Consider the following 12153-nt stretch of genomic DNA (forward strand, 5'->3'; position numbering starts at 1 on the left):
CCAGGCACAAAAAGAGAAATATTATATGCTACCACTAATGTGAACTTTGAAAAATGTAAAACAAATGGCTTATAATGTAGAATGTAGGGGAACTAGCAATAGAGAGCAATTAAGGAAGGGGGAACAATAACCCAAGAAGAACAGATAAGCTATTTAACGTTCTGGGGATGCCCAGGAATGACTATGGTCTGTTAATTTCTGATGGATATAGTAGGAGCAAGTTCACAGAAATGTTGCTATATTAGGTAACTTTCTTGGGGTAAAGTAGGAACATGTTGGAAGTTAAGCAGTTATCTTAGGTTAGTTGTCTTTTTCTTACTCCCTTGTTATGGTCTCTTTGAAATGTTCTTTTATTGTATGTTTGTTTTCTTTTTAACTTTTTTTTCATACAGTTGATTTTAAAAAGAAGGGAAAGTTAAAAAAAAAAAAAATCAAGGAAAAAAAAAAGATGTAGTGCCCCCTTGAGGAGCCTGTGGAGAATGCAGGGGTATTCGCCTACCCCACCTCCATGGTTGCTAACATGACCACAGACATAGGGGACTGGTGATTTGATGGGTTGAGCCCTCCACCACAGGTTTTACCCTTGGGAAGACGGTTACTGCAAAGGAGAGTCTAGGCCTCCCTATGGTTGTGCCTAAGAGCCTCCTCCCGAATGCCTCTTTGTTGCTCAGATGTGGCCCTGTCTCTCTAGCTAAGCCAACTTGAAAGGTGAAATCACTGCCCTCCCCCCTACGTGGGATCAGACACCCAGGGGAGTGAATCTCCCGGGCAACGTGGAATATGACTCCCGGGGAGGAATGTAGACCTGGCATCGTGGGACGGAGAACATCTTCTTGACCAAAAGGGGGATGTGAAAGGAAATGAAATAAGCTTCAGTGGCAGAGAGAATCCAAAAGGAGCCGAGAGGTCACTCTGGTGGGCACTCTTATGCACACTTTAGACAACCCTTTTTAGGTTCTAAAGAATTGGAGTAGCTGGTGGTGGATACCTGAAACTATCAAACTACAACCCAGAACCCATGAATCTCGAAGACAGTTGTATAAAAATGTAGCTTATGAGGGGTGACAATGGGATTGGGAAAGCCATAAGGACCACACTCCACTTTGTCTAGTTTATGGATGGATGAGTAGAAAAATAGGGGAAGGAAACAAACAGACAAAGGTACCCAGTGTTCTTTTTTACTTCAATTGCTCTTTTTCACTCTAATTATTATTCTTGTTATTTTTGTGTGTGTGCTAATGAAGGTGTCAGGGATTGATTTGGGTGATGAATGTACCACTATGTAATGGAACTGTAAACAATCGAAAGTACGATTTGTTTTGTATGACTGTGTGGTATGTGAATATATCTCAATAAAATGAAGATTAAAAAAAAAAATCTCTTAAAAAAAAAAAAAATTAGTCCGTATCAGAACAAGTTCACAGTATAAGTAAGAGAAGGAATGGACATTATGCTGGCATCCTGGACTTGGAACCAGATGCAATAAAAAAGACTTCAAGGATGCTCTCCATTTGAGAAAAGAGTCTGACACTGTTTGGTTAAATGTGGGATTTTTAAATTACATTACAAGGAAGTTTTTATTTGAGAATACCAGTATGAGAAAAAAGATGCACATTGACACTGGGCAACCAAAAGTCTGTTGGAAAAATTTATTGGGTATTGTTTTGTTTTGTTTTTGCATTTTGGCTACAAAGCACCTGAAATTCCTTCTCATTTGTGGACACACATATGACCTAGGATAGGCCAATAAGATGCCCTCCCCTAGGATTTGTACCCTAAGCAAGTTACTCAAATACAGAGTGGTATTTAGAAATTATTTGTAGCTAAGCTTGGGTGGCCACATGGCTAGACATGCCAGCTGTGTTTGAGCTGCCCAGATTCCTTTGTTTCTGCCTGTTTTTCCACAGGGTTCTCCAGCCTTCCGTTGATGCTACAAGGTAGCCTATCTTCTGCCCATAAATTCCTTTCCTTATTAAGATAGCCAGGGTTGGTTTCATGGCTGTAACCAGGAAACCTAAGCAACACTGTTTTATTCCAGCTATTTCATGCTATAGCAAACAATTCATTTCATTATATTTTCTAATTAATAGTTCTTTGTATTCTGTGACCCTTTAATTCTTTGAGTTTTTTTTTTTTTTTTTTTGTAGTTTTGTAGTTTTATTATAAACAATTATCATTTGAGTTAGGCATCTGCCCACCATTAGTACATGAAGTATTGGGGGTATTAGATACAAGAACTTCTCCAGTCAAAAATAATACTCCAGTGGCGTAAGGTACATCAACTGAGGAAAAGAATGGTGAACTGTTGTGTGTGCATATTGGGCAACTGCGAGAAGGACTGAAGCTGTGAGACCCGCAACAAGGTGAATGGAACCTATAGACAGCATTTTGAGTGAACTACGCCAGAAACAAAGGCAAACACTATAATGCCTCACCAATATGGACTAACTACAATGTGTAAACGCCGAATTGAACCATAGAGCACAGCTTATCAGGGAAACACTTATTGTAATGGTCTCTAGATTGTAAGCTCTTATAGCAGTCATATCTATTCCTGAATTGTAATGCTATCTCCAGATTCCAAGATGCTGATCCCTTTGTGTATAATCTGATTCATCCCTGGAACTTTGCATATCTATGTGACACCTGAAACTCAGAGCTAGAGCTCAGTAAATATGAATGTCAGTATTAGCACATATGGCAACTGTTAAAAAAGCTGAAAAAAGAGTCCAGACTTCAACTAGAGATATGAATGAAGCAGTTGTTGTTAGGATTAGGGCAAATCAGGCCAAAGGGTAAAGGACAATACTGACTGTGTTTTAAAACTTTAAATTCCACGTGAGACCAAGGGAAGAGATGTTTAGTTGGTGAAACATCTATATTTCCTAAACAATTTAACTCATATAGTTTGTTCAAATACCATAATTACATGGAACTTTTAATAGGAAGTGAGACCTTGTAGGTTTGCAAAGGTTAGTGTGAACTAGAGATACATCCCAAAGTAATTTGGACAGAGAATAAAAATACATATGCAGGGTCCCCTTGAGGAGCTGGGGAAAAATGCGGAGGTGTTGGGCTTCCTCACCTGGATTGTTGCTGATGTTCTCACAAACATTGAGGACTGGCAGTTTGATGTGCTGAGCCCTCTATCATGGAACTTGCCCTTATGAAGCTTGTTACTGCGAAGGAGAAGCTAAACCTGCTTATAATTTTGCCTAAGAGTCTCCCCATGAGTAACTCTTTGTTGCTCAGATGTGGCCCTCTCTCTCTAGCTAAGCCAACTTGGTGGGTAACCTCGCTGCCCTCCCCTCTACATGGGACCTGACACCCAGGGGTGTAAATCTCCCTGGCAATGCAGGATATGACTCCCAGGGATGAATCTGGACCCAGCATCATGGGATTGAGAATATCTTCTTGACCAAAGGAGGAATGTGAAATGAAACGAACTAAAGCTTCACTGGTTGAGAGATTCCAAATGGAGCAGAGAGGTCACTCGGGTGGGCACTCTTACACACTATATAGATAACCCTTGGAATAGCTAGCAGGAAATACCTGAAACTCTCAAACTGCAACCCAGTAGGCTGGACTCGTAAACATGATTGTATAGCAATGTAGCTCAAAGCAGTGACAGTGTGATTGTGAAAGCCTTGTGGATCATGCTCCCTTTATCCAGTGTATGGACAGATGATTAGAAAAATGGGGACAAAAAACTAAAAGAAAAATAGGGTGGGAGAGGAGAGATGATTTGGGTGTTCTTTTTTACTTTTATTTTTTTATTCTTATTTTCACTTTTTTTGGTACAAGGAAATTGTTCAAAAAATAGATTGGGGTGATGAATGCACAACTATATGATGGTACTGTGAACAGATGATTGTACACCATGGATGATTGTACGGTATGTGAATATATCTCAATAAAATTGAAGTTAAAAAAATAATCCTCTAATATGAATTTTAAACTTCAAAAATCATGGCTGATTATTTCCCTTTGTCTTTTTAGTAAATTTATTTAGAATAATCCCTGATGCCATATTTATTAATATAAAACCTTCCTTTGAGTATATGCTTTTAAAACATCATGTTATGATCCCTAGAAAATGAGTCAGTGTTTTACAGTATGCTGCTTTTTTCTATCACTTCAACAGCTAAACCACAGATATCCTAAAAATATTTTTGCCCTCTAGTATCTCCTGTAAAGACTATTTTCTTTCCTCTCTCAATTAAAGCATGTGTTGCTCTTTAATAAATCAGCCTTATTAATTTGGGTCCTTCTTAGAGTTTTGCTTCTCCTAACCTATCCTATACAATACCAAAACCAAAAATTAAAATTACAGTTAACTGTCTAGAATATATATGAGTGTATTCATATAGATACATGTCTGTGTGTATCTCCAAAAACTCAAGCACTTAGAAACCTTTAAATGCATACTGATCTTTTTTAACCACTATTTTTTCTTTCATACTCTTAGCTTATTGGAAAACAATTAAGCTCCTATGAAAACTTATTTGTTGATAATTTCACTGGTATATACTGAGTACCATTTAAGTGTCTGGCACTGTGCAAGGCAGTTAGTGTGTATTTACACTTCTATTAAATATGGAAGAAGGAATATAAGAGTCCTGCAAATTTTCATGAGTCCATGGCCCAGAACTTGGGGGAAAATAGAATAAAATTGTAAGAAATTCCTTATGAGATGTACAAATTTTAATCAAATAAAACACCTACCAATGCCTTTCAATCAGCATTGTTGTGAATATTCCAGCCATTGTAGATTGATTCACATCTCCTGCAAACACATGTTCAAGTCCCAGTTCCACGGCTATGAACCCATTTGTAAATACCATCTTCAAAGATATTATTAGTTAAGGTGAGGCCAAACCGAATCAGGGTGTGCCTTAATCCAATATAACTTAAGTCCTTATCAGCAAAGGAAATTTGGACACAAGGGAAAGGAGACAGAAGACAGTGGTCATGTGATGGAGATAGACACTGAGTTATGGATTGCTGGCAAGGCACCACCAACATGCCACAGACTTCAGAGAAAGCTAGTTTCCAAAACTATTTCCAATCAATTCCTGTTGTTTAAAACAACCAGTCTGTGGCACTTTTTTATAGAAGTCCTGGTAAACTAAGACACCAGCCATCACAGGAAGGTAGCATAACATGTAGAAAAGAGCCCCACTGCACCTGAGTTCAAATATTGACTCTGCCATTTCTTAGCTCTGTGATTTTAGGCAAGTTATTTAACCTCTCAGGGCCTCAGTTTCTTCATCTGTAATGTAGGAATAAGAATTTCTTACTGGAGTACTGTAAGAAATACAATTTTTAGATAGGGTACCTAACAGCTGAAATATAACAAGTATTTTAATTTCTCTTACTTTTATTTCTTTGGAGTATAAAAATAAATTTTCCAGATCCATGGATTAAAAAGTGATAGATTAAAAGCTAAAAAATTATTGCCACTGAATTTGAATGATGACCCATCCTACCTCAATGTTTCTTAATTTCTTAATTCCATTCTAAAAATCTACTGGCAGGAATAAACTCATAAATTAGGAGTGAGAAAATGTTCAAAACACATCAAACTTCTGGAATAGTCCATGTGTTTAATATGTAGGGACTTGATCACAATAAACTACAAATCAAAATTATTTAATGTATTATATAATCTGCACAGCTTATATAATAATAATTATGCGGATATGTTGAAATTTTGCCACTCTCAAAGTTTATGCATAAGTGTTAAGTGCAGGTATTACAGTGTGAATCCAAATGTTTTGGGGATCTTTTTTTTCCTTTTTTGACAGTTCATGATACCATAAAACATCCTACCAATATCTAGTTTAGATTTAAAGCAGTACTTTGAAAAGCCAGAAGATGGCACTAATTTCTAAGAATTATGCATCTGAAGAGAATATGCTGCTTCATATTATGATCATTTATAGTTCTTTTTACTGTAGGGAATAATGATGCTCTACATTTTTATCAGTTTTCCTATCTTAATCTGAAGTTGTCTGCTCTTAAGTTTTCCCTGACAATTAAACATGAAAAGGAGAAGAGAGAATGGTGGGAATTAAACATATACAGAGAATGAATGATTTAGCATGAGCAAGAATTAGCTATCAACCAATCATATTTATGTCATGTTTTCACCTGTGGATGAATTGAATATTATATTGACATTCGAATAGAGAGCATTATTTTATTCATGTACTGAGCATCTTTATCTTGGTTCAGAAGGAAAAGATACGGCATGTTTTCTTTAGAAGTCACCATCGCCTATTACTGTAGCAATGTCTCAGAAAAGATTTATTCCTATTCCTTTTAAAGAAAAATCAGCTTTGAAGGTTGCTACTTCTTTGTTTCTAAACAATAATACTGAACAGTGTGGAAGCATATACCACATGACAATGTTCAATAATAGAAACAGAAACAACAACAATAAACATGTATATGATTTTATAACTTAATTTCATTTGAGCAGGATACTGAGCTAAATCTATTGCTATCTTACTAAGAATGAGTTATTTAACAACAAAGAGAGGAGAAGACAAATCTACAAAGGAAATCTCAGGAGGCAAGCAATGGTCCAGTATTTTTTGCGAATTTATCCATCTGCCTTAGGGTAGATTAATTTCCCTGGCAAAATTAAATGTGTACTTTGAGGTACTATATGCTGCTGAACACCATGCTTGCAAAACTGGCATACTGGAGTCTTTCAAAATCAGCAGTTTCCAGGGGAAAATCCATCTACCATCTGCTTGTTTCATTCAAATACATAATAGAGGAGGAAAAACTGAATTGGATTTTCACTAGTGCAGCTCTCCCTGGTGTCCACTCTGCTGAGGTTTCATACAGCAGCCTATATAGAAAACAGAAGCAAAGTAGAATTCAACCACTTTTTTTGTCTTTTGTATCTGTATAAAAACAGAGCCATGAGCTTTATTTAAAAAAAAAAATTAGACAAGACAATCTATCCTGAAAACATTATACATTTTCAAGTGTTCTCTTTTAATGAATCCAAGGAACTTCCTCAATTCCATCATATTGTAAAATTTTAAACAAGATTGTGAAGGAGTCATACAGACACTTTCTTATGTAAAAGCCAAAATTTCTGTCAAAACCTATTGATTGCTCCAAGAAACATATTTAGTAGTCTCAGCCTATGAGTGTAAAAAGCTACATTTAAAACAATAATGCCTTATTTCTCCTCCCTTATTTGGAATGAAAAAAAAAAAATGCCTTAATAAATTTTCCAGAAAACACTAAGTTTATAGCCTTAGGTGGTATATTTTTCTAAAATGTATATAGGAAGCAAAATATGTCTGTTCTACAAAGATTATATATTGAACCTATAATACAGTACTATTAAATAAATACTATGACTGTCTCCCTTCACTCAAGGTTCTTTGAATTTTCTTAACGATCCTGGATGATGTCAAGATATGTAAAGCTTTTTACCTGTGCCCGAAATTATTCCAGATCATCATTAGTGGTTTTACTTAGTTCTTTCATACACTGAACAATCAACTTTTCTTTTAAATTCCAGTGTCCCCCTACCTTCTTTATGTACTCAATTCATTGCTGTAATTCAGAAAAACTAAAGGCAGGGAAGGGATGCTTAAGTTTAGGTACGGAAGTCATAAGGCAACTAAGGATTATCAAAGGAAAAAAATACATTTATCAGCCCCCAAATATTCCCAATATAATCTGTTCACCCTCCTGATTTGATGATAGTTGATGTTACCAGAAATCTAACGTGGGAATTGGAAAATAGAGTAACCAAATTAATCAATTACTACTTGGTTACAGATCACCAAGCTCTTACTATAAAGAACTAAAAAGAATCATTTGTAAAGTAGAAAGTCCACTTTCTCTTAATCTTGGTTCCTTTCAACCCAGTGTGATGGTGACTGTGTGGATGAGGACATAGAGGTCTCTTAGTGATGGGCTGTGTATTCTTGACCCCTTCTCCTGGTTCCATTGAAACTCTCTCTCTCAATAGGCTCAAAGTTACTAAAAGACAAAGCCCCATGAAGTAAGTCACAACTAAGGGTTTAGAAAGAAGAACTTGCCTGTCAAGAAATGCTTAGTTCTCTCTGCAGTGCCATCCAAAAGAAACAGAATGTGAGCCACTTGGATAATTTTAAGTTTTCCAGCAGCAATTTTAATAGTAAAAAGAAACAAGTGAAATTTATTTTAATAATATACTTTATTGAATCCAATATGTAAACATATAGGGATATTGTTAGTAAGATATTTTATATTCTTTTTTTCATACTAAGCCCATCTCAGTTAAGTCTAACTATATCTCAAGAGCTCACCAGCCATGAGTGGTGAATAGCTATGGTACTGAGTGACATGGTAGACAAAGAAATGCCAAGTACCTGACAGTTCCCCTCCAGTTTGCATAGTTATTCTCAGTCTTCAATATACCTTGTAATTCTTTTTTGATAGCATAAAATCGTGTCATAAACTTAATCCTGATTGGATGCTAGCACCAATAACACATTTCTATTATTTGTTTTGATAAATATCACAGCATTGCCTTTTCCAAAGAGTTAAGCATAAATTTCCTTACATTTACAATTCTGCATGAGCTTAACTCATTGTTAAATTTCTTGATATCATCAAAGACCTCTTTTTCATTCTAGATCAAAGGTTGTTCCTATACCTCTCTTGGTTTAAATCAAGCTCCACACTAACCTCTGGTGATATTTCTAAAAGGCAACTTGGATTGTTGACCAACTACTCAAAGATTATAGGGAAAATATCAAGCCCTTCATGATCTGACCTGTATTTGACTATTTCTCTTCATTTCCTTTCACTCTCTCTTTTTATACTTTGTTCTAAAATTTGGAAACTCCTTGCGTTCCCTGAATATGACATATTGTTTTGGTCCTCACACCTTAGAACATGCTGCTCCTTCTACCTGAAATGATCTTTCCCCTTCATCTGCCAGGTGAATTTCTGCTCATCAGCCAAACCTCAACTTTCAATCCAGTTCAGCTGAATAAATTTATTGACCACACTTAGTTCCCTGAGAGTAGGGACTGTACTTTATTCATCATCATGGCACCAGCATTTAGCATGGGGTCTGATAATGAAATGTGTGTGAAATACATATTTGTTGATCTAATCTAAATGTATTAAACATTTAAGTAGATAGTTATAAATTATTAACACGTAGAAAACTTAAAAAGAATGTTATTACTCTTTTTATTTGAATATTAAATTTAATTGAATTCTATTTCATGTTTTTAATGCCAACATTAAGACTGTCAGTATTTTTATTCTGTCTCAATTCCAGTACATTTCATTCCACTCAAACTTTGTACAGTGAAATAGCTAATGGGGTAATTCTTATTACATCTTAACACAAACCATAAATTATTTCATTAGAGAAAAATAATTATTAGAGGTGACATGTCTCAAAATCTTTACTTCAGGTTCTGTTGAGTGTTGAGAAAAATTACACTGATCCTAGGCCATACATCCTGTTTTAGTTTCCTTGCTGCTCATGCAAATACCATGCAATGGGTTGGCTTAAATAATGGGAATTTATTGGCTCACAGTTTTGAGGCTAGGAGATGTCCAAATCAAGGTGATGCTTTCTTCTGGAAGACTGGCATCCTGGGGCTGTCTTCCAGGATCCTTGTTCCTTGGCTCCTCTGTCACATGGCGATGCTCATGGTGGCCTCTCCTGTCCTCTCCCTTCTCTTCCAGGTTCAGTTGACTTTCTGCTCCGGCTGCTGCCTCTCTGGCTTTCCCTCTATCTGTCTGAATTTCATTCTGCTTATAAAGGACTTCAGTAATAAGATTAAGACCCATCCTGATTGAGGTGGGCCACACCTTAACTAAAGTAACCTCATCAAAAAGTCCTACTTACAATGGGTTCACACCCACAGGAATAGATTAAACTTAAGAACATGTTTTTTCTAGGGTACTTAGTTCCAAGCCACCACACACCCCAAGGAATAAATTGTTGACATTTTAATAAAATATCAAAATGAAGCATTCAACTTATTTCACACAAATACCCAAGCTCAATAGTCATATGGAACAAGCAAAAATAAAAGTCTCTGGTAACTGGAATCATTCTTCCCAGTATAGTACAATTACTTGCTGTATAAACAATTATAACTAGACATAACAAGCATTTAAAGCATTAGGTACCAGAGTGAGAATATTTCTGAAGGCTAATAAAAATTCTAGTTTTACAACTTTCCAGGAAATCCAACATCTTTTGAGAAAGAACCAACATAAAATAATCAAGACAAGATCGCCCCTCCATCAAGTTGTACCAAAGCAAGAAAAATAGATCCCAAGAACATCCTTACTCTAGGAACATTGTCCACAATAAACAGGGTGGGGGGTAAAACTCCCCTTCCTGTTTCCTCTGGCCATCTTGGTGGGAAAAAAGCCAGCTGGGACTATTATGAAGAAAACAGAGCCGTGATGGAGGGGAAGGATTGAACACAAGAAGAATAAAGGCAGGTCAAAAAAAGAAGAGAACTAGCTAATAGCATCCCTCAACTAAATTCTAGTTCCTGAACTTATGTTTTCCTGTTTGTACCAAATCTCCCTGCAGTTTCAGGCCTATTGAAATCCATACTTTCATGATCTAACAAGCATCTCAACTGAGTAAGAGGAACATTTCTGTTAAGCAGTGATCTTTACTTAAAGAAAAGTTCTGATTACTCACAACACGGTGATAGAAACTGACCGATTCCTTCCCATTTCCTGACTTTCCTGCCCCTTACCTGCGGATTTGGCTCATATGAAGGTGCAGGATTAGAAAAGCACAGTTTGTTCCAAGCTGTGAGTTCCTCTCTAAATCGTATCCAGTGTCTGGATGCCAAATCATGTTTACAAAGCACCTGAGCAAATACTTTGGCTGCCAGCAATCTTTTCTATTTCTATAATTAATCTTCAAAATATGGGGTTTTGTTTTTTAAGTAAATTCCTCCTTAGGTAGAAAGGGCATGTGAGTGAAAAGTTTTATACAGGATCTCAAAACACTCTGCACTTCCTTTGTTCTAGTTTTGATATTCCGGCTGAGTCACTTCACTGCTCTATGATGAAGGGCACTTAAACGTAATTAATGTGATAGTAAACAGATTATCTGGCCAGATGCATCAAGAAAACATAACCCTTCTTTTATAAGTACATGTACAGGTTTATTTTAACTGTTTGGTTTGGATTTTTCCACAGCTATCAATATTACTCAGCCCAGGTTCAGTGGCTCAGATGCCTTTGGATTCACTTCATTCCTGGCATATTCATGGATCCCAGACATCAGCCTTGATTATGAATTCCACTTGAAGTTTCAGTTGGCAAACAACCATTTGGCACTGCAAAATAACTTGATATTTTTCACCAGACAGAAGTTCCATGGAAAGATTAATTGAACCCTCTAGGACCTGCTTAGCTCCTTTAAGAATACTTTAGAAATTCTTCAGCTACACTGTAATTGGCTCTGGATAAAGGAGACATTTGCTAGATGTAGACAATTGCTTGTTTTCTGCATTGAGCACATTGCTTGTAGTCCAAAGTGTTCAGCAGTTCCCTGACCCTTTCTGACCCCTTGTTCACACCAGGGATACCCCTTGTAATCAAGGGCAAGAATTTCTGCAGACAAATGTGTAGGTGGAAAAGATGACCAAATTACATGGAAAGTGATTTTATTGACTTGTCCTTTCCTCTGTTTCTTTCCATTGCCACTATATAAAGAGAGGGGGAAAATTCTCAGAAAGAACACCATTTTACAATATGATATGAAATGGAAGGGTTTTTGAGTCAAAGAAACCATTCCAAATTAAAGGAGGAAGGAACTAAGAAGGAAAGTCCTTGGCCTTCTCAACAATGTATCCAGTGTTCTAGAGTTGGTGGGTGTTTGAGTTTCCTAAGCTGCATAAACAAATACCATGAAATGTGTTGGCTTAAACAATGGGAATTTATTCACTTACTGTCAATATCCAGGAAAATGTCCAAATCAAGCCATCATCGGGGGATGCCTTCCTTCCGAAGACTGGCTGCCAGCAATCCTTGGCTTCTCTACCACATGGCAAGACACAGGGCGGCGTCTGCTGGTCTCTCCCTTCTCTTCCGGGTTTACTTAATTTCAGCCTCTTGCTTCCTTAGCAGGCTCTC

General features: G+C 36.7%; 1 protein-coding gene across 1 annotated transcript in view; it reads left to right on the forward strand.

Moving 5' to 3' along the window:
• The window catches only part of EYS (eyes shut homolog), a 1792869-nt gene that overhangs the window by 1687945 nt on the left and 92771 nt on the right, over positions 1-12153 (forward strand). The window contains 1 exon segment of the mRNA XM_037844664.1: positions 11215-11389. Within this exon segment, the coding sequence (XP_037700592.1) occupies positions 11215-11389 (175 nt within the window).

The sequence above is a fragment of the Choloepus didactylus genome, chromosome 7 (assembly GCF_015220235.1).
Source record: "Choloepus didactylus isolate mChoDid1 chromosome 7, mChoDid1.pri, whole genome shotgun sequence".
NCBI classification, from domain to species: domain Eukaryota; kingdom Metazoa; phylum Chordata; class Mammalia; order Pilosa; family Megalonychidae; genus Choloepus; species Choloepus didactylus.